The following is a 24,689-nucleotide window of genomic DNA, read 5'->3' as shown; positions in this document are numbered from 1 at the left end:
AAATCTGACCAGCTGCACTGAAGAAGTACTCCAAATAAATTCTCTTCAATCGAGATCAACCCGGGAACGTCTCGGTGGTTAGCATTAAATTAATTAAATTATTATACTGCTGGGAAATTAATTAAATTATTGAAGATAAATTTACTGATCAAAAATTAAGTCGTCATTTCATATACATATTAAACATACATATATATATATTGAAATTTAAAAAAGATTAAAATTGAGCTTTTTTATCTTGGAGTTTTTAGAAGAAAAGAAATTTCTCCAATTTAAGTTTGATCAACAAATGAAAGGAATACCGATAAAATCAAATATTCCTACGAATTTGGAACATCTTGAAATTCAAATTTTCATACTTGTTCCGAATATATATACATATGTATATATATATATATATATATATATATATATATATATATATATATATATATATATATATATATATATATATATAGCCCTAGCCCAGCAGTGTTGCTGGCCAGATCTTGGGTATATGTGACTCCAAGTCGATTGTTTCCTATCAGAGTTTGCCAATTTATCTGATTTAATTGTTAAAACGGTTCCTTACCAAATTGACCACCTACCCTTTCTTTGTCACATCTATAGTACATATCAACTTGGACGATTAATTTCGCCTTGAGGAAACCTGCCTATGACTACCATGATAAATATAAAAATATGTCTACATATTAATATTATAATTAAATGTTTATAAATAAAAACAACTTTTTTATCTAATATTTACAATATTTTATATAGTATGTACCCACTTTCATGAATTTTTGAGCACATGTTTAATATTCAATCAAAATATCTACTGTATATTATATTGGACCTTATTGATAAACAATCCGCTTGAGAAGGGTATGAAGTTTAATTATAAACGAAAATAATAAATCAAAGCACTTTTTATCTTACTTACATATATATACTGACCGAAAACGATATCAAAAATCAAAATGATTCACGGTATCAAGTGACGGATACATTATTTATTTATTCATTTGATACGTTTTCGCGAGAGCGCCTTTCAACCCTTGAAGAATTTTCCATTTAATTAAACAGCAAGGCTTCCCCCCATCTATCCCTCGAGATATTCGAGAATGGGGGCGAATTTTTGCATCGGAAAGAATCAATGAAATCGAATATAAAAAATCCATCATCTGACAAATATTCGGTTTCGCTGAATAACCGACTTTGCCAAAAATTTATACGCATGCGGCTCCCCCCGACCGAATTTCTAAAATTAAATATAAGCCTCGCGTTTTATATCAGATTTTATTGCGATTCCTTTCTCTTTTACGACGATCCTCCCAAATTCGTGAAACGTAAAATGTCTCCCGTTGAAAGAAATTGTTTGAAGGTTCGATCGGTTTATTTAATCCTTCGAATGTCTCCAATCGATAAAACCGAATCCTATAATACAAAAACGATAAACTCACAACTAGAGTTTGTTTGATTTATAGTGTCAATATGTAATTATTTATATTTTTGATATTGATGTGAAATTACATATGTACATATATATATATATATATATATATATATATATATATATATATATATATATATATATATATATATATATATATATATATATATATATACATATATATATATATATATATATATATATATATATATATATATATATATATATATATATATATATGTATATATATATATATATATATATATATATATATATATATATATATATATATATATGTACATATGTAATTTCACATCAATATCAAAAATATAAATAATTACATATTGACACTATAAATCAAACAAACTCTACACACTTTATATGTGCATACATATTTTACAGTTAAAGTGTCTATGTAATTAATTTATGCATCAGAAAGGTATCTATTTAACAGTTAAGGTATCTATTTAACAGTTAACATCTATTTAATCATTTTGTGCATTAGTAAGTTTATTTTTTATAGTTCGTTTCGTTCATAAACATACTAGTTTGTTCATACACGAATGAAATATGTAGGTTTTAGTTAAAGTGCTGAAAGTCAAAAGTTATCTTTAAGCTTAGCTTGAAAATGGGAAATTCTGTGCATAAAGTTACTTAAAAATGGGAAATCCTGTACATAACGTTACTTAAAATTGGAAATCCTGTGTATAATTCCGATTTCCGCTGATTCTTAAAACAATTTGATCCAAGGTACGTATACATAAAAGACAGAGAATAGAAAATGGAGGAAATGATCGAGAATTTAAACATGCCTAATAGTTTGGGCATGAACAAACGAGTTCGTTTGTTAATTTGTCAGTTTATCTATTGTGTACAGTATAACTAGCCAGATTGGTTAGTGTGTGAATAAACTAGTATGTTCATGAATTAACGAGATGAGATGTGCATAAAATACATATATGTATTGTCTAATTTACAATGTACACAGTAAAATAAACAGACACATTTACTATTCAATGCACATATTAACTATAGACTCATAGATAAAGTTTTCACAAAAACAAAAATAATCACGAATGCATTCATAGAATTTCATTAACTTATGGCGAGATTGACTATTGACAAATCCTGCTATAAGTGATTGAAACACATTACTGCTAAAATGAAGAAGTATTCCATATTAAATGAACGCTGTGCTGTTTTCATTCCATTCTATTTTTAGCGAAATTATTTTAATTTTTTTCTTTAATTAATTCTTAATTATATCAAGTACTTTTCACATCAAACATTAAATACGTTAACTTTGATTGTTTGATTTTTTTAATATATTATAGGATAGCTAATTCATACATTGTCTATTTAAAGTAAATATGTAATGAAATGTTTTGAACTTAAATTGAAACCTATACTTAATTTATCGAGTGTATGTGCTTATAGATTTACTGACGTAATTTAACACGTTAACTGCAACATATAAATAATATTTAAAATAACAAAATATTATATATTTGACGATTTTGTTAATGAATTTCGAATTAATTCCTCTGGTCTAAGTTCGCCTATTAGCCGAATCCATTATTTTCGCCCTTCGGGAGCTTTCCGTGCCCCACACACATCCGAGCTTTTACCGTTGAGACCTCGGGTCTTTTGTCGCCCCTTAGGCTGCTTTTAGCACAAACCCACCCTCTCGTCTTTGCTTTCGCTGTGACTTCCAACTCTTTTGTTCCCGATACGAGGGTTGAGCCAGTTTGAGTTCGCACCGAGGAAAACTACCATGTCCATACGTTTCACTGGAGACTGAAAGTCTGATAAGACTTGACGTTCGCCATATCCGGTTACCCTCATTACACAAGCCTTCCGGTCTTAGCACACAACACGTACATACATAGATACTAAAACATCTATTTTGGTTTGTAACTTTCGCGGCGAGTCATCCATTGTGTGAATCTCTTTCGAGTATTTACGCTCGCTTATATGATACTATGATACAATATGCAAGGGATGCGCCGAACGTTGCAGATGCACAAGGGCGAAGATATTTATTGCAGGACGTGGTGTGGGCGGTAGGACGAAATGAAATAGATAGTAATGGCCATGAATGACCGTAAAAGATGCCTGAAATTCCATACAACCCCACGTTCAGCCATCGTCAACCTATTGTACTAAAATATATGTATATTATATTCGTTTCAAAGTTCGTTAAAATGATGTTAATTTAATTAGTTAATAATAATATAAAGATAAGAAACGTATGTATTTGTAAGAAGTAATACAATAAAAATAATAAAATTTTTAAATCATAATATAACTTTTTTCACGTCTTAATTAGTGTTATGTCAAAACAGCTAATTCTATATTAATTTTATTAATAGATATATTTCATAAATTGATTATTATTTGTGAAATTAAATATTATTCACTTATAAAAATACCACGAATTGTATATTATACTTATTTTTATAAATTGACCTTCGTAAGCTGATATGTATACTGAAAATATTAATTTAATTTAAATCTTTCCAATAAACATTTTAAATCTTTCCAATAAACATTTTAAATCTTTCCAATACACAAAATGTAAGTCACCTTCTCACTTATTTAAAGATTCTTTGAAATTAAAGTGATAGAAGCTGTGTTGGAAAATTCTTGATAAATATAGTAATCAATCAAAATCCAGGTCTTACATTATAGTGTGTAAATATTTCGTATTTTTCAATAGTGAAAAGACGTGAAAAATGAAACATTTAAAACAGGTACCTAAAAAAGTGCTTTTACGCAATACTATATATATATATTTAGGTATGTAAATAGAAATTGAATAACTCGATACGTATCAGTTATTTTTTTCGAACTAAATAAATCGATTCAAATTCAAAGCTACGACTGTCCTTTTGGCTCTTCGTCGGATATGTATCGTTTCGCAAACTATGCAAAGTCGAGAGAAGATTTAAAGACACGATAACTTTAATGTCTCGAGAGATGAGGATGGAAATCCTCTTAAGCCTTCATCCACCGGTCGTGAAGTTAGCTTGTGGGATCCGTCGTAGAATATGCAGAGCCGGAAAAGTTTTCGTCTGAAAGTTAACTCGACACAGCGCGACGAGAAAGAACGAAAGCTTGTTCATTAGAATTATTCCAGACTAAATTTGTAAAGTGAAAGTTTCACCAAATAAACAAAACGCCCCATCTGTACCGATGCACATTTAAAAACAGCTATTATTAAATCAATTGCCTACTCCATTGGAAAATCAATGGGGGGTGATTTAATTTCGCATCGCTTAAGTCCACTCGTTATAATTACGACCTTCGGTACAAGAGGCCGTTTTGTCTAACGGTCTTTATTATTTACGGCTAAAAACCCTCATAGACCCATCCGGAAGGGCTTTCTGCCGGAAATTTGGCGTTTACTATTACACAGCAAAACCCCCCTCGTCCGATATTAATTTACGATGTATTTTTAGACGCTCTTAAATTTAAATTTGTTCTCTGGCACGTCGTGCTTTATTGCCTTTTCAATACATTACATTGTTGGAGAATGCACCCAATAAATAACGAGGAGAGCGAGACGATTTACTGTAGTCGATATTGAATGGATTCCGTTGCTAACCTGATTCTGCTGAGGTGTATCAGGAAGCCCGACACGTCTCTGCCGCTGTCCAGATCTTCCAACTTGATCGATAGGTTGACAATATTCAGGCCAACACAACTGAAACAAGATTAAAATGCACCAATTAGTACGGGAATTTATGTAATTAGCGTGTATGACTTGCAACAAAATTTCAGATGTGACACATATGTACATAGATAGAATTTTCCCCTAATTTAATAAACCACACCTTCAACATTTCCCTACTGAACTAATCATTCATTGCCACATCTCCTTTTCGAGCCATTATTTGAAGCGTCAAATTAATTAATTTACTTACGTCAATTTAAGTGACGCATTACACTTTGAATTCCATTCAAATTACATTCATTATATGTTATAACTTTATAAAGGAAGTATCTCGTAATAATCCGCCCTTTGAATTTTAATTCAAATGATTCAATTATGAATATTAAAAAGTTTATTTTTTTAATATTTTAAAATGGATACAAATTAATTAAATACATTTCAATTTTAGTATTTAACCTAAAATACAACGTCAAAAACATATTACGACCTTCATATAATATTAATTGTCAAAAACATATTTACGATGAGAAATTTAATTAAATATCTTAATTTTAAACCAACCTTATAAGATCTCTACGGAAGCTCAAAATAAAATTACACGCATTTCATCTTTCCAGAGAAATTAATTTCTCATCAAATTTAATTTGTACAACTTTATTAATATGTGCCAAGATTAAATCCATATTTAAGAGCAATTTATTTCAATAATACGATTATATTCATTAGCATGCCGTATTTTACGTTCCAATAAAATCGATTTCGAAAGTTTCAACACTGCTTGCCAAATAACGCATATCGTCTCCAACCATTCGTTCAACTTAGGCTAAATTCCGGGTTAACCGATTAACTTTACGGGTTCACACGCCGTAAATTTTAATACATCCGAAAATATTTCCGCAAAGGGACGCGCCGATTCGCAGTTAAAGGGTTTGAATCTAAACAAAGCACGCACAACGTAGGAGGGTGCACGCTCTATTGAATCACTGAAAGCCTGAAAATGTATTCAGACTGTACACAATCGACTTGGGTAATTTAAAATTTTATATATTGTATTTCAAAGCATACGGAAAAATACAATATAATACATCGGCGATGTTTTCGCGGAAAATTCAATAGTCGCCGGATGGAAATCTCGCCGGAAAGCCGACCGACCGTCTTTGTCGGTTCTAAATTCGGTTCCCTTCGCAGTATAATGCGAATAGTAGAATGGTAAATATTTTCATGCGAACACAGCGGGAGGTCCTACATAGATTCACAATGCTCGGAAAATCTATTGTGCGAGTAAATTTGGGATAAGAGTATAACAATTCAGCCCACGCGTATAACCGAACGCGTGCGCACAAAAGATAATTCGATCATATTCAAACGAAACTTTCGTACGAGAAATTTACATAAACACTAAATTAAAAATATGCACAAAATAAAAGACAGTACACTGAACATTTTGATAAAAATTTTCGATTTAATAAATTCGAAAACGTCATTAATTCGAACATTAGAAGACAATGGTTGGGTGTGGAGGCAGTTACGCGCGGCGTTAAGCGATTAACGCCATCACTATTAATGAATGGGCTCACTAGCGGCTCTCAAACTGTTCCTTTATCTAATTAGAACACACAATCGTCTATGGCCACTATTGTGTAACACAGCTTGAATATCTGAAGCTATAATCCGACTATCCAACGGCCATTCAACTATACAAAAACAATATACTAGACGAATTGGCCGGCTTGAAAGTTTATATGACTCCATGTTGCAACCCCTTTCATATACTGTGAGATCGAATAATAAACCTTGCATGTATGAAAACCTTTCAATCTACGATTTTGAACTTTCCAAAAAGATTTTATGTTAGGGTACCTTAAAATGGTATGAAAAATTTAATGATTCTAATTCGAAATCAGTACCCATGAATCACGGATTCAGTTTTTTAATCCTCAATGTTAGAATTGTGACGGTGGTTTTCAATTACGAACGAAGAGATCCAATTATGGATTGAATTGGTTTAATAATGTAATGTTGGCAATCTCACTAGTCGGTGCGGTGTTAGCAAGAGACAATGTACGCCGAATATATCCCGTATCTCATGTATGCTACGATCATTATATTTTGGGTAAATTGTGTACAGTCTTAATAATTAAATTTCTTAATCTACAAAAAAACCAAAAAGTATTTTCAGTATATTTTTCATTTTATTAAAATAATAAATATGTTAAGGGAATTTTAGGTATTATCTAAGCAATTTTTTGTTTTCTATATAATATATTTTGATAAGCACTGGAACAGAATACATATGTAAATATTTAGATATATGTATATAACATTCAATATAGCAGAGATACAAGTAGCATGTGTTCCAAATGGATGTACAGCACTAATTAGATCGTAGACACGTTATCAAGCTGTACCACGAAGGACACGAAGGACTACGTGTAAAGCATGCTCGAAACTTTCAAAGCTCTGAAAGCCATTTCGTCCGTTGCCAAGCTTTTAAAAATTCCGACACATTTTCCGAGTGGAAAATCTTCTCCTTTTCAAGTTTTTAATTAGCAAAAATCTGATATATAAAAATGGCAGTAAAGTAATTTTAGTGATAAAATTATCCTTAACGTGTTTGAATTACTTGACCCAGTTACGCTCTAGATCTATGTCCGAGTTAATTTATTCGAGGCGAATAAATTTTAATCATATTAATGATGACACTAAAAAGATAAAATTAAAAAGGTAGGGGATTTTAAAGTTCGATATCGCATGTCCCATCGTGAATTATTTCCGATCGCATATTATCGAGGGATATTATACATGTATATATTTTGATTAAACCTCCCTGGCGCGCATTCGCCCCACACTATTAAATTTGATTTAAATGATGATGTAGCCAGGGATAGCAGACCGCAGGATCGCGAGCCCTATCGGTGATTGCCATCATCGCGCGTGGCTGGATTCTGTTATTTTGGGCTCTGGGACACGTTTTGGTATAGAAGATAAATTGCTATGACTTTGTGTGACATTCACACGGACGATAGGCTCAATTATAATCTGTGTTATATTTAATCACGTCCTCCACGGTTACAATATACATACGTATGAAGATATTTATTAATTTATTAATTGAAGCATCGTAATTTAATATATATAGTTATAGTTTTATTTTAATATCAATAATAAACTTTTAATGGAGATCATTTTCAACAGCTGCTCAAAGCTTCAAATTTAATAACGCACATATTATATGCACCCACATATTTATTATTTATGTAGAAGTTATATTAAATTTTCTGTTATAGATTTTCTCTTTTTTCTTGGGCTAATTTTATTTCATACTTTTATTAAAGTTTTTCTGTTGATATATGTGTATAATATATGTGCATATGTACATATGTATGTATGTACATATTTAGAAATTGAAATGAAATAAATGTGATTTAAAAATATATAGCACAAACATGACAGAAAAAGCATACCCATGGAGATTTAACCATCATATAAACATATGTACTTTTAAAATTTCAAAAACATTTAAAAAAAATATATATAAACTGTAGAAAATTACGGTGAAAAAAAAAAGGTACATTTACATTATTTTTTTATCCAATTGACCTCCCATATCAACCCTAACAATAGGTATGCACCCTGAGCCGTAAATCACCCCATAAAAATGTACATATGTATTTATGATTTTCTAGATTTTTACAGCCAATTCAACAATATGGCCATACTAAAAAGTTGGATAAAATATATATAAAAAGCAAGGCATTTTCATATTCACATTATTCTGTTGTTGGCGTATTGGAACATTATCGATCAAACAACAACATTGAAAATTCCATTCCAAATTTTCCTCAACGAAAAAAAACATCAAAGAAAAACAAATCAAACAACAAATACCAAAAATAAAATTCAATCAATCGCAAGAGTCCCCCACGGCAACTTCACAATCAAATAACTTTAATTGCAAGAGAGTAAACAATTAAGCGGCCCATCGAGATTTCAACCTGGTTATTGTACTTCACCTGCCCATAAATCTGCCCGACCCTTAAGCCCTTCGTTCCTCAGCCGACGGGGGTGCGTTTAAGGCGGTGGCAGACGATTTTCACGTCTTAATCGTGTCCCTTTGTTCAACGGCGAGCAAGACGAGCCAATCTACTCTCCTACACCTCAAATATTAATGCCCAGAAGGGCTCCAGAACACTCGGAAACAGGGGGACGGCCTCTGATGATTCATTGTATGCGGCGAAAATGCACCGGCAACAAATCTTCAAGGGCTACTTCTGACCGACTGATTTTCCCTAGACGCGTTATGAATTGAACTTTTTATTTAGAATAAAGCCCTTCTAGAACAACAGTGTAGGGTTGGAAAAATTAATCAACGTTATATCAGCATGTGCGTATATTTTACATAGGTACAAGCGTAGACCGCACGATGCATCGATAATGAATTGATAGTGGGGAAACTCGGCGTTGACAGGTAAACTAAATTAGCTGGGGCTTATACCACGCACAAATAATTCAGAATCCACCACACGATGGCTGATAGGTACTGGGGTACCCTTCGAGGGTACTTCTTCGCCATAGGTACCCCATTTGCAAAGGCACTCCACGTGAACTAATAGGAATTCCAAACAATTCCGAGCGTCCCCTTCGACGAGATGCGTTGAATGCCAATGCGTATATTGTTACAATGCCTGTCGACGTGCTATAGAACCAATAAATCAAATATTGAATTACATATTATACATTTTAATTCGATTAAATATTTAATTGTTTATTTTTTTAAATTTTAATTTAAAATGAATTAAATCTTCCCATACTAATGCATATGTATTTAATATTCACATTTTATATATGTATTATATACATATAAATTAAATAAGTTTTCTATAAATAAAAATAACAATGGCATCTTTATAAAGTAGAAATACAATATTGTAAATTACAAGTGTCACTTAATAAGATTCGAATATTATTCCAAAACTCTCCTTTGTAAAATGTCACGAGAAAGTTCATTAAAAACTTTTCCTTGGAAGTTTTGATTTATATTCGTACAATAATGTTGTCAAAATAAAGTCATATCATAAAAAGTTTTAAATTATATTTGAATTTTTATTTACAGGTTTAAATTAAATTATCCGTGAAAGCATACCGCAATAAATAAAACGCATTACGATGTAATTTCATACCAAATTAATATTTCAGGGTGTACTTTCAATCAGTATCCCATATATATACGTTAATTAAATTACGAAATTTAAATTTAACGACAATAACAAAGCTAAATTGACAATAACCGCAACGTCATTTCATCAATTAATTAACATGAGATAATAATACTCAATTTTATATTGTAATCAACTTATTCTAATTATGTATTTACAAAAAAGCGATACATATAATTTTACTTTTAAAACCAATCATATTTTATTTGTAGGAAATAAAAAAAATGGAAAAAATAATGAAGAATAGGCTCAGTTACTTTTCATATTCAAAATTGAAACATTTCGAATGATTTATCGGCAGTCCAGTCCAGGAAAAAGATCTCTCCAATGATTTATGGTGAATACCTTTCCGGCAACGGTTATTTCTATTTATAACAAACTATGTAAAGTTAAGTCAATTTTAACGTGATGCTCAATCCCTTTGGTCTATTCAGTAAAAAGCTAAATGGTTGAAAACTGTTTTCATTTAACGAATTTTGCCAGTAATAAAGTATAGATTATATTCTGAAAGGCTGAACATGTATGAACTCTTTAAATCCATTTCAGATCTTATCAAATCTTAGACTACAAAACATGGCACGTGTGATATACATACATACATATAGGTATATTTCTATAACGAGTCTACATAATATAAAAGATATAATGCAGCAAACAAAGAGATAAAACAATATGTGAGCATTTCTATGATTGTAGACGGGCATGAAAGATACTCGATAGTATCGAATGTAGATAATCTAAAAAGACTCAAAGTAAACCATAAATAACTAAATATGGTGTAGTTTCACATATATAAATGAAGTCCAAATTATAGGTATTTACATATAAAAAATAGAGAGTGAGAGTGATATTTTTCTACACTATAAGTAGAATCAAAATATTGTATTTAAGTATAATGTATTTATGTATATTTTATATTATGGTATGTATGTAAATTATAAATTTCTTTAAAAATACAAATATCTAATAGCTATTTTTATATACTAATTTTCTTTTTGTTTTCAATTAACTGCCTTACAAATTTTTATTCAATTACTCAGTACATGTATGTACATATTACTTTACGTAATTTTATTAAGCTATTTGCTAAAGTGTAATGTATACACACTACTTCACATTGCTCGCTATAATATCAAGTAAAATTATTTCAGCAAACACCAGTGTAAATACGTACATAAATATTGAATAAACCATTACTTGAACCATACAATACGCGCACTATGAATATTTTGATCCATATGTATAGATACATATGTACGGCGGGAGTACGTTTTAATACACTTCCAAAGCAAACACGAAATCGTAATCTCCACATAATAAATAGCGTTTATAACCCCATCTCTGATCCGACATCACCCCTGGCCTCGTCGTGATTTGTGAACCAATTTCGATGATAATACACGTTCAATTTTGTGTACAACAGCATCCCGCGAGGTGTACACATCGTATACATTTCGTACGGTACAATTTTATCGTCAAAGTTTCCCAAAGCACGGCACGATTATTCAACACTTACGAACACAAACATCCCGACGACAAAGTGGTTAAAGCCGACTGTTCCAGAGGAATTTCCCGGTCGGAAAACTCACCCCCTGCCATACTCCACCATCGTCCCATTCCACCATGGATACGGCCTGCCAACTTCAGCTGTATGCCCGGCCTATTCCAACAAAAGCCGTAAAAAACAATAAAGGCAACATTACCTGAAAACTCCCTTATTAAACATACATTCGAGGCACCCTTCCCTACCTACAACCGGTCATTCAAAAGGACTGTCGAACTTTTTACCGAAAGAATATTATCCAAGTATATAACAATTTACTGACCATTTCATGTTGTAACTTAAACGTCTCAGTTGAATAATTTATCGTGTTAGTTACATACATATGTAATGGAGACGGCTATATAAGAATGTGTATAGAAATAGATAACTATTAATGAGTAATTTATACGTAATACATAACAGTATTAAATATAACAAAATTAATACGACTGAAAAGTGCACGCGTTTTAGACTGAAGATGTAATTTTTTGTATTATTTATTTAATTGTAATTTTTTTATTATTATTATTCCAAAAACAATAAAAAAAACTGGTCCAGAAATGGATTTTCTTGCTGTGAATAAACGTACAATTACATCTACTCTAACTTGAGACTTGTTGTGATAATTTAAATATTTAAATTTTACAAAGATTCATTTATATCAACACCACTGTATAATGTATTTGCTATATAAATATTATTGGAATTAATTTGTTAATTGTGGCTATTATACAAAATTTTACAATTCAAACAAAATTTCGTACACTTAAACAAATTAATTTTTGTTACAAAGCTGTTAAAATCGTTCCTCTAGGACAGGCATCGGCAACCTACATATCACCAGCAGGTCATCAAGTGGCTCATTTGACAATTCCAAGTGACCAAAAATGAGTAAACCAAGGCTAGAGTTTTTTTTTCATATATTTACTACCAAATTTTTTTTTTTGGAAATATTTTATTTAAAAATATGCGTCAAAATAATTTATTATCCAAAGGCATCTACTCAACCACTTGAGGCTATAATGAAACAGGTTATTAAGATCCGAAACAAAATAGCAAAATAGCTTTTTTGGAAGAAATTGAATCTAAATATGGAAATTTGTTGTTACATGCCGAAATACGATGGTAAAATTGAGGCAAAGTTCTTAATAGATTTATAGAGTGCTTTGAATATAGTTAGCTATTTTATTGTACATATATAATAATAACTGTATTGTAATGTTTAGAACTAATGTTCACAAAATTTACGATAGGTGTCGCCTTGAGGCAACCTGTCATGGCACCTATGATAGAAATGTGTGTACAATAAAATAAAATATAGAAGTAGGTTTAATATTTCTACAAGAGAATTATTGAATTCTAAATCAAAATTAGATTAAAAGTAACTTGTGATTGTACTAACAAATGTGCATTTGTAACGAAATTGTATCGAAGTTATATTACACATGAAAAAGTGTCGACAAAAATTTTGGATGCTGGTTTAAAGCCAGTGCAAACAAATCTAAGTTGGTTTTTTTATTTCTCAACAGTATGAAAGTCGTTAAGTGTACGTCGGTATTATGATGATTCGATGAAAGTCATACGTACAGTACAAAGTGGCATTGAAGGGGTGGAAGGGGAGTGTTACTGCAGTCAATGCAGCTATGCAAGCGCATGCACCTGCATAAATGTACGGCCGTGCTGCAGTTGCAGAAGCAGGCTTTCGGGGTCGACAAAGGACGTACCGGAGGCTGCGGCGTATTTCACAATCGAGAGAGCTTTCCCGAGCTCAAAGCGGACGAGGGAAAGCTCGCCAGCACGCGCCCGTTCCACTTTTCCTTTTAATTTCCGGTGAATTTACATTCTGGCGACAAAATACGAAAATACATACACAAATCTGCGTACAAATGCGTGCCGCCGAATTCGCATCACGTAACCAACCGTGCACCCATATTTGTATATTTTTATAACTATATTTTATATACACAATATATATAAAGGACGATGATCGCTCTCGCAAAGATAAGGTTATACGTTGGAGGTTATCTCTGGGTCTTAAAAAAAATTTAGAGCTATCTCTCGGCGTCTCTCAGGGACGTCTTAAGCGCCCTCTAAAAAATGTACCCTATAAATCTGAGCACTTGACGTCATCCCGTTCGTCGTCCGTATTTTTAGAATTCTCGTTACTCTCAAAATCTAATATGCTGAATATATTTATACGTGTATACGTACAGACGTATGTACGTGTTACAAAACGCGATTCTTACACGCTTAATTTTCAGGAAAATTGCTCAAAAACATGGAAGGCAAAAAAATTCTCATGCAAAATATGTGAATGTCGCTCGTTATAAATGTCCACCCCGTATATGTATATAGTATGCGTGACCAAACAAACAACTTCCCTCTTATGCATTTAATGCGGTAGCGATTCGAAACCATTTTCTACAAGTAAGAATAATAGTCGCAATTTTTGACATAGTTTTCGCAAGTTTTTAATTACGACTTAACCATTTTCGCTATGTCGAATTAATTTAATTTAACCAGCAAAATATAATGCTTTGAACAAAGTGGTCTCGGGTTCAAATCCTCATAGTTTCTGCTGGCCGGACTTTGGATTTGTGACTATCGTTTTCTATCGGAGTTTGCCATTTTATCTGATTCCCATTAAAACATTTCTCGCAAATTTTGATTTTCAGCGTTTCACATTTCGCAGATTTGTATAAAATGCTGCAAATTTGACTATACGTGTATCTCTGTTGATGTTAATTGATATTTGTATTTGCCTTATATAATACTTCTGTTACCACATAATATGTTTGGCCACAATGGCGCATTGGGTCACTCCATAATGCCACTGCGGTATAAAAAATTTTTTATTGATCTACCTATTATATACTTTAAGTGACTTTTTGTAAGACTTTCCAATAATGTGATTTTTATTAACATTATTTTTATTTTGATACTAGCTGAACCCGGCATGCGTTGCAATGCCACAATAACGCATGCAATTCCCGTTCCCGTTCCCGTTTCAAATGATGGGTGATTGAACTGGTAACGTGGTTACCAACGAACACATTTCTTTGACTACACAATGGCGCTTCAAACTTTCGCGTCGGTAAATTCATTATTTCGAATATTATTATTAAGAAGTTTTTTTTCACAGTAAGCTTCCCGAATATGCATACAACAAATCCTGAAAGTTCCATCGCAATCGGTTGAGTGGTTTAGGAGCCTATACTAGACAGACAGACAGACAAACAGACAATCAAACATTTAATTTATATATATATATATATATATATATATATATATATATATATATATATGTAGATATCTACATATGTAATTTAGAAACGAAAGCGTCAAATTATTATTATTAAAAATGGTTCCAACAAATTGGCAACCTTACCCATTTTCTCGCAAAATCTCAACCTTTCGGCAATCTCGAATTTCGCTGAATTTAAAATGATGCAAATTTTCTGGAAGTGGATGCTGCAAATGCTGCAAAGTGTATGTTAATTGATAGAATTTTCAATTTTTTCTTTTCAAATCGAACTTAAATTCACATATAAAAAGCCCTTCAGTAAAACGAACCGATCGAACGTACATACATATCTGTAAAAGCTCCACTATCGAATTTATCAGTTGGATTTTATCTACCGAATGTACCAAAAACGATGAACTAAGTAAGTAAAGTGCGTAAGTGTTTCTCGATATTCGTGCAAAATTAACGATTCGCTTTGGTAAGTGCGTCGATTGAATCCGTACAGGGCCAGGGGTTACGCGTGCGGCTCGCGCTCCGTGATTTACGACCCCTGGCCGGGAGGCTGCGTGCTCCGTATCCATAAATAAACCGTTGAGCCTCTGGCCGACCAGTCTGAGTCCCCCGCATAACCATTTATCCTGTCGGTGCAGCGATTATACACGTACACTGCATGCAATTTTTTATAAACGTTCGTACCCATATTACAATATATACGCACTGTGATGACGAGTTTATGAAGAATCGCAATGTGCACACAGCTCAGAAAATCACAGGAAAATTAATAACGGAAAAATTTTCAAAGCATTCATTTATGATTGAACAAGCCCACGTATACGTCATATGCACTGTTTTCCAGAGCAAGATTCATATACATATATATACATATATTGGCATTTTATTATATTTTTACTATTTTTTATACATTAAAAATTGAAACATACATACAACTAAATGATTTTTATTTTTCTCTCTTATTTTCATATGGAGGCCATTGTGGCGCATTTGGTTCTTCCTGTAATGCCACAATGGTCCAAACTAATGTTTAAATAAATATTATACTCACTTTATTTTATTTTATTTTATTGTTACAATCAATATACACTCGTCATTACAGATCGCTCCAATGCGACGGGTGTACGATAACGGTCAGAAATACAATAATACATATACAATCAGAATACATAGCAAATAACAATTAATCAGAAATAATAATCATAGATACATCTATGGATTATTTTTTAGATTTTTTGTGTACAATTTTTAAACATATAATAAATACGAAATTATAGAGATGTCTATAGAGATATCTATAGATTTCATATTACTGTGCATAATTATTACAAATTATACACAGACAGATTTTGTGACAACAGGAAATGATCTAATACCAGTTTTTCAGGAACCGTTTCAGCAATGATCAGATAAAATTGGCAAACTCTAGAGAAACGATCGATTTGGAGTCACAAAACCCCCAAACCTAACCAGCAGTTTGACGAGGACTCGAACCTTCGGTCTTAGTGGTGCTAATTATATACGCTATCATTAATCCAAACTGCTGGCTATATGGTTATATTCAATGTGAAACTAAGAATAGGATTTGAGGATTGTATTTAATCTTTTGTTTGATTTTTTTCACCTTATCTTCATTTTTACGTATTATTTTTCTTTCGTCTTTTTTCGTTTACTATTTTTTTTACATGTTTTTCTGCTTTTACTTTTTTCTTTTTATTTTATGCATGTTATTGTATTTTTTATTTTGTGTTCTTTTTTTTCCAAATGTAGGCCATTGTGGATCATTAGGTTCTGTACATATTTATTTATTTTTTTATAAATATATATGCATGAATGTATATACCAGGAAGGCCTTACAGGTAACCCCAATGCGCCTTCCTGGCCAATTACAAACATTGCAGCATTTTTTATTATACAGGTCGCTGAATTACGAGACACTGAAAAACTCGCAAATTAACGAGACATCTATGAATTGTACGGCAAGGACATTTAAACATGGCAAAACAATCTAATACTAAATATTCATTTGTTTTTTGATTAAATTTATTTGAAACGAAAAAATATAATATTTAACGATGTCGATATCGTCGTCTTAGAAACTTTGATTTGTTTTCGATGTTACCAACAAACCTGACATACATACATACATATGTAGTTACAAAGTCTCTTTCGAAATTATATATTAGATTATATTAAAAGACGAATACCTGAACGAAATTCTAAACAAAATCATTATACATGTAGTATTTATTCACTATTAAAATTTAAACCTAGCAAAATACATACATACATATATACGCTGATTTATTAATGTATCACTTACATACAATATTTCATGTGAATTCACAATTACACCAGACAACAGATTAATGACTCTTTCTGTAAACGACGATCGAATTTCCCTTTATGTGCTGTTGATAAAAATATCCAATGACCGAAGCTCATACATCAGGCGGCTGATAAAAAATTAATTTCGATATATCCTCCTCGCATATCGTCGGATGCAACCCCTCACCATGTCCCTGCGTTACTTTTGACCTTCCGGTTGAACCTTTCGCATCGTTTTCACCGGTGTCAAACGACACTCTCCCCGTAATTAATGTACCGGCCGTGGATACTTTTCATCTCCGCAAGAGTGGCCATTACGACTCGATGAAAACAAGGAAACCGGAGAAGAGTCCCGGTCACCTCGACCACCCCCACGAGTCCACCCCCGCCGATCTGGGGGACACCGGACAATCCATTTGTCAGAGGCGAAGGCTTGCCACGAAAAATGGTCGCGATTCGTCAAGTTAATATGCGTAGCTGTCTTGGCCCTCCGAGGTGAGTTACGGCCCTCCGTCACCACTACAACCCCCTCCTGCATCCCTCATGTTTGTTTATCTACTGCGAAGATGCCGACCATCACTCTTCCTTATGCATGAAAGCGAAACTTCTTCACTTTGCCGTTTCTTCCTATGCGATAGGATATTTCGTTTACTTAGGCGAAATTTTATCATCGCAACATTACAACATTCAAACCACAACCTTAAATGTAACAGGACGTTAGAAACAGGGCATTAATATGTATTTCTATTTCGAAAATACTATATACGTTTAAGTTTGAAATTTAATTGAAACTAAATATTACAACGAAGATGTCTCAAATAAAACGTAAGCCCATGTGGTCAACATGTATAATTTTAAACATGTATAGTCGTAAAAACCAATATTCTCCCATATATTCGATTATTTCATCTTAATGTCGTCAAATTTATATACGTATATATGTATATGTATATATTTACAAAAAATCCAAAAGGAATATTTATTTATTTAATATACTTGGGGGTGGCGGCAAAGCCGATAGGCCCGAGGGGTTTGAATAAACATATTTTACAAATTATACATATGTGCAATAAAAAAATGAGAAAAATTAAAATACATTAAAAAAAACAATATTAAAATAAAATAAAATAAGAGAAGAAAAAAATATATAAAATATATAAACAAAAAAGATAAAAATACAGAAATATGACTATGGGAAAGAAGAATCACAAAAATCCTTTGGTTTTAAAAAAAGTATTTAAAATTTTTAGACGTTTATTCAATGTGAACTTCGATACTGAGCTTTTAATGTTTCTAAATATAATATTACAATATAACTGACAAAATGAAAGCGGTAACAATTTCAATAACAATAAAGAAATGGATTTCAACAATTTAGTAAATAGTACTTTGAAGTACATACTGTTTACTAAAATTTTAACATGAAATGTGCGATCTTTTTTTTAATCACATTTTGACAACGGTTACAGCAATATAAGAAGAGTACACAATCTTTTGACCTTACTTTGAAACAATATTCTACAGATAAACGGTGTTTTACAAAATATTACAAATCTCACCAAATACTACAACAGGAAAAAGGCAATACTTTTCCCTCTCATAATAAAACTACTACTACATATATAATATCCATCCTAAAAAATTCACTCCCCATGATTTTAACACACTCTAGAAAAGTCATTCCGAGGAACATTTCGGGGAATAAAGCTCCCCCTTGAAACGTAATTCCGACCGAATGTAATCGCGACTGAATCAAATATCAATCCGTACACATTCCCTCCTGTTTCTGTAGGTAAATAAATAGTTTCACTACCGTGGCTCCTTTATGCAACTCATTGTTGTAACTGAACAATTGGAATTCAAACTACACCCCAATGTAAATTTTCTAACACGCGCGTACCCTTCCCGATAGTTTTGCCTCGATTTATTACAACCGTAAGCATCGAATGCAATTGAAATCGTAATTTACAACTAATACGTAGTACTAGAAATTAATTTAAGGCATACACAGTTTCCGAACGTCTCACTTGTAGGGGCGAGAATCCTTATGCCAGAGGGGAGGGGTTCATCTAAAAATAAAGTGTTGACCATTATGCTGTCATCGAATACTTATTGAATACATTTTCTAAGAGAAGACAAAGGGTTTTCTTCCTGGAAACGTACGAAATTGACTTCTGCAACCTTTGAGCTCCCTCGGGCAATTTATCTTGTGCGTCGTGACTTGCACCCAGCGTGTGGACGATGGTCTCGCCATTGTTTGCCTTTTTCTCAACGAAAAAAATCCCTCTTGAACGATACGATTCAATACGTCCTTGAAAAACACTCACTTCGTCAGTAATTTGAGTAAAAAATATACGAGATAAATTAAATTCCGCGCTATGGGAACGTTCAAATTTAGCGGCGCGGAAGAATATAGAGCGAAAATATTTATGAGACGACCCTCTATGCCAAAAAATTAAATGAACGCGCGTATGTAACTCGTATATTCATGTAATATGCAGTTGTCGGTGAAATTCTACCATAATAAAACTTAATTTGCATAAGAGAATTTTGACCGTTGTCCCAAAAATTAAGCTGAAATTTATACGGTCTCACATATGCGCTGTTAAAACATTCAGAAACGTTCAGTGAATTACAGACGGTATGTGGAAAATGGTTGTACGGATTTCCGTCTCGTGGAAAATGTTGTATTTCGTGAAAAATGAAATTAGGTATATATCTTACATACATATTTTTAGAATCACGAAACTCATCGTGTTTTTAATGCGAATCAAAAAAGACGCAGCTTAATTTATTAAATTTTTAATCAAAAACTTCAAAAATTGACCTTAAAAGAGAATTGCACGCATTATGATATCATTTTAATTCCGAAATTTGTCTGAAATGTATATAATTATACACGTTCATATAAAATAGTACATATTAGTGGCGTGCCGTAAAAATGTGTTACCTTGAATTAGTATTTTATTCGACGCGCAGTTAAAACCCTTTTGTACATATATCCAAATCAAAATTCTAATTACCAAGGAGTGAATTTGGATTTCAAAATACATTGTTTGATAAAATTTGAAATCAATCATTATTTGAAATGATAGAAATCCGCCCCTAATAAAAGACAAATTACAAATTCAAAGAATATTAAAATAATACTACGCTTTTATCAACATGACCTAAATTGACCTACCAAAATTTACATAACTCGCGACACATATTGAAACAATATTTAACCAAGCTTTGATGATTACTGTTTGAGCGATCAATATCGACCTGCAAATACAATTCGACCAAACCAATTATTGACCATACACAGTCAAAGGTCGCTCGCTATATTCCAGTATTTCAGGAAAACACCAAATATTATTTTACAACTCACAAGTGGTAGGGACACGAGAGTGTGATATTTATATAAAATACTACGATATTCCACAATAACAGGTCGCAAAGGTCGAGCCCTTCAATGGGTTAACACGTCGCACGTACAACACACTCATCGTATGTTTACCTTTGACTAAAGTGCGTCCCGACCGCTGAGGGTCAAGAAGAGCGAGTCTGAAGTTATATAGGAACGATGGGGTGGGCCCCGGTGGGTGGTGTGAAGTGTAGCGAAACCCTCTGGTGTGTTTTAACCCCTAGCGCGAGCGCCAATTCTCAAGAGACGTGCGCAGCCGGCTGCTACAACAGATTGTGTTTACCGTCGACCGGAAAGTGTTTTATCAATTTACTTTGTGTCAGTCACTCACGACGTTTTAATACGTGAACTGCGATGTATACGTTGTGTGTGAATGGGAATGGGGCTGGTTTGGGAGTGGAAAACACCCTTAGCCCACCCGCTTATATGAATTTACCGTTTTATTTAGAATGAGTCACTTCAAGTCTATCACATATACTATATTACATATTTTATAAAAAATAAAATATATACATACGTATGTACATATATACACGGTGCTATTGATAAATAAATAATAAGTGACATAACTTGGGCAGTATTAGCAATTAGCTGTGAGATTTTGGTGTTTTTACTAAAATCTTTAAAAATGAAATTAAAAATACCATAAGACTTTGGACCAAAGTATGTGTGGCTCAAAATGTTCTAAATTATATGAGCTATCAACCTTTTAAGGCTTTGAACTTAGCTTCATAACAGCCTGTATATATTTATGTGTATATATATATATATATATATATATATATATATATATATATATATATATATATATATATATATATATATATATATATATATATATATATATATATAAATATATATTTTTACTTTATCTATGTACGTAGTAACAATAGATGAAGTTTTGTGATCATGCGAAAATTCGAACTCGAGATTTTGACTGATTCGAACTCAGAATCGATTACTGATCACGTTTTAATGATCTAGAAAAAATGTGTGTGTGTCTGTATGTGTGTCTGTGTGTGTGTCTGTGTGTGTGTCTGTGTGTGTGTCTGTGTGTGTCTGTGTGTGTGTCTGTGTACTTTGGGGATTTTTTCAACACCGTTAGTCCTATCGAACCAAAACTTAGTATCGGTTAATGAAATTCTTATAGACACTACGTAAATTTTTTTCAAATTTTTAAGTTGACCGGAAATGGTACCTCCCCTTATAGGTGTCCTCTTTTTTTTAAGTTTTTGAATTCGATTTTCTCCCAAACTACTAACTGAATCGGACTGAATTTTTTTTGCATGTACTAGAAATAATAATTTTTATAATTTTATATTTTTTAAATATTTTTATCTGAACCGGAAGTAGTACTTTTACTCTAGAGAATCGAGGTTTTTTATGTTTTTCTCAAAAGCCTTTTGATTATTCGAACTGAAATTTCATATCGATCAGTTAAGGCTCAATACCAAGTTATGTATAAAATTTGGTAAGCGTCCGTCGACCGGAAGTGGCAGTTTACTCTTGTTCGATTTTTCTTCCACTATTTTTTTCGACCCCTTAAACATGTGTGGTCTTCACGAAAAAATGCAAGTATAATTCTTGTATCAATGTGATTAAAATAAAAAAAAATCACTAATTTTAATAAACCGGAAGTGGGATTTTTTCCCTTCCGGAAGCATCCGGAAGGAAGGTCAAAATGTTGTCGCCTGGATCCTGACCACACCCCTGAACGTATTAAGCTGAAAATTTATATTTATATTATTTATGTACTAACTTAGATTTGGTAACGTTTTGGTCAGAATTCGTATACCGGAAGTAGTATTTTTTTTAAAAACAATATTTCATTATTTTTTCATTATTTTATTTTGACCTTTTAAATTATTTTAAGCGTCTTGATATTTATTGTGTATAATAAAGATAGTGATTTTAAGTAAAAATAAAAAATAAAATCATCAAATTTAATGAACCGGAAGTGGGATTTTCTCCTATTAGAAAGGTCAAAAATGTTGTCGCCTGGATCCTGTCCACACCCCTGAACGTATTAAGCTGAAAATTTATATTTGTGTTGTTTATGTACTAACTTAGATTTGGTAACGTTTTGGTCAGAATTCGTAAACCGGAAGTAGTATTTTTTTTAAAAACAATATTTCATTATTTTTTCATTAATTTATTTTGACCTTTTAAATTATTTTAAGCGTCTTGATATTTATTGTGTATAATAAAGATAGTGATTTTAAGTAAAAATAAAAAATAAAATCACCAAATTTAATGAACCGGAAGAGAGATTTTCTCGTCTTAGAAAGGTCAAAAATGTTGTCGCCTGGATCCTGACCAAACCCCTAAACGTATTAAGCTGAAAATTTATAATTGTATTCTTTATGTATTAACTTAGATTTGGTAACATTTTGGTCAGAATTCGCAAACCGGAAGTAGTATTTTTTTTTAAAACAATATTTCATTATTTTTTCATTATTTTATTTTGACCTTTTAAATTATTTTAAGCGTCTTGATATTTATTGTGTATAATAAAGATAGTGGCTTTAAGTAAAATTAAAAAATTAAATCACCAAATTTAATGAACCGGAAGAGAGATTTTCTCGTCTTAGAAAGGTCAAAAATGTTGTCGCCTGGATCCTGTCCACACCCCTGAACGTATTAAGCTGAAAATTTATATTTGTGTTGTTTATGTACTAACTTAGATTTGGTAACGTTTTGGTCAGAATTCGTAAACCGGAAGTAGTATTTTTTTTAAAAACAATATTTCATTATTTTTTCATTAATTTATTTTGACCTTTTAAATTATTTTAAGCGTCTTGATATTTATTGTGTATAATAAAGATAGTGATTTTAAGTAAAAATAAAAAATAAAATCACCAAATTTAATGAACCGGAAGAGAGATTTTCTCGTCTTAGAAAGGTCAAAAATGTTGTCGCCTGGATCCTGACCAAACCCCTAAACGTATTAAGCTGAAAATTTATAATTGTATTCTTTATGTATTAACTTAGATTTGGTAACATTTTGGTCAGAATTCGCAAACCGGAAGTAGTATTTTTTTTTAAAACAATATTTCATTATTTTATTTTGACCTTTTAAATTATTTTAAGCGTCTTGATATTTATTGTGTATAATAAAAATAGTGGTTTTAAGTAAAATTAAAAAATTAAATCACCAAATTTAATGAACCGGAAGAGAGATTTTCTCGTCTTAGAAAGGTCAAAAATGTTGTCGCCTGGATCCTGTCCACACCCCTGAACGTATTAAGCTGAAAATTTATATTTGTGTTTTTTATGTACTAACTTAGATTTGGTAACGTTTTGGTCAGAATTCGTAAACCGGAAGTAGTATTTTTTTTAAAAACAATATTTCATTATTTTTTCATTAATTTATTTTGACCTTTTAAATTATTTTAAGCGTCTTGATATTTATTGTGTATAATAAAGATAGTGATTTTAAGTAAAATTAAAAAATTAAATCACCAAATTTAATGAACCGGAAGTGGGATTTTCTCCTATTACAAAGGATAAAAATGTTGTCGCCTGGATCCTGTCCACACCCCTAAACGTATTGAGCTGAAAATTTATATTTGTATTCTTTATGTACTAACTTAGATTTGATAACGTTTTGGTCAGAATTTGTAAACCGGAAGTAGTATTTTTTTTTAAAACAATATTTCATTATTTTATTTTGACCTTTTATATTATTTTTATCCTCTTGATATTTAATGTGTATTATAATTATACTGATTTTTTTTTTTACCATGATGCCATTACAGGTTTTATACTCGTAAGCGACACCTATGGTATTAAACTTGTACATATATAAATTTGAAATCATATTCAA

At 31.8% G+C, this 24,689-nt stretch overlaps 1 protein-coding gene across 1 annotated transcript in view; it reads right to left on the bottom strand.

Moving 5' to 3' along the window:
• The window catches only part of hwt (SH2 domain-containing adapter heavyweight), a 35,466-nt gene extending 23,514 nt beyond the window's left edge, over window positions 1-11,952 (bottom strand). The window contains exons 1-2 of the mRNA XM_077443319.1: window positions 11,917-11,952; window positions 5,043-5,141 (exon numbers count right to left, since the gene is read on the bottom strand). Coding sequence (XP_077299445.1) covers window positions 5,043-5,141; window positions 11,917-11,952 — 135 coding nt within the window. The remainder of the gene's footprint in view (window positions 1-5,042; window positions 5,142-11,916) is intronic.
• Between the last annotated feature and the right edge of the window lie 12,737 nt (window positions 11,953-24,689).

Source organism: Arctopsyche grandis, chromosome 12 (genome assembly GCF_051622035.1).
Source record: "Arctopsyche grandis isolate Sample6627 chromosome 12, ASM5162203v2, whole genome shotgun sequence".
Lineage (NCBI taxonomy): Eukaryota > Metazoa > Arthropoda > Insecta > Trichoptera > Hydropsychidae > Arctopsyche > Arctopsyche grandis.
This window is presented reverse-complemented; position numbering and strand designations above follow the sequence as displayed.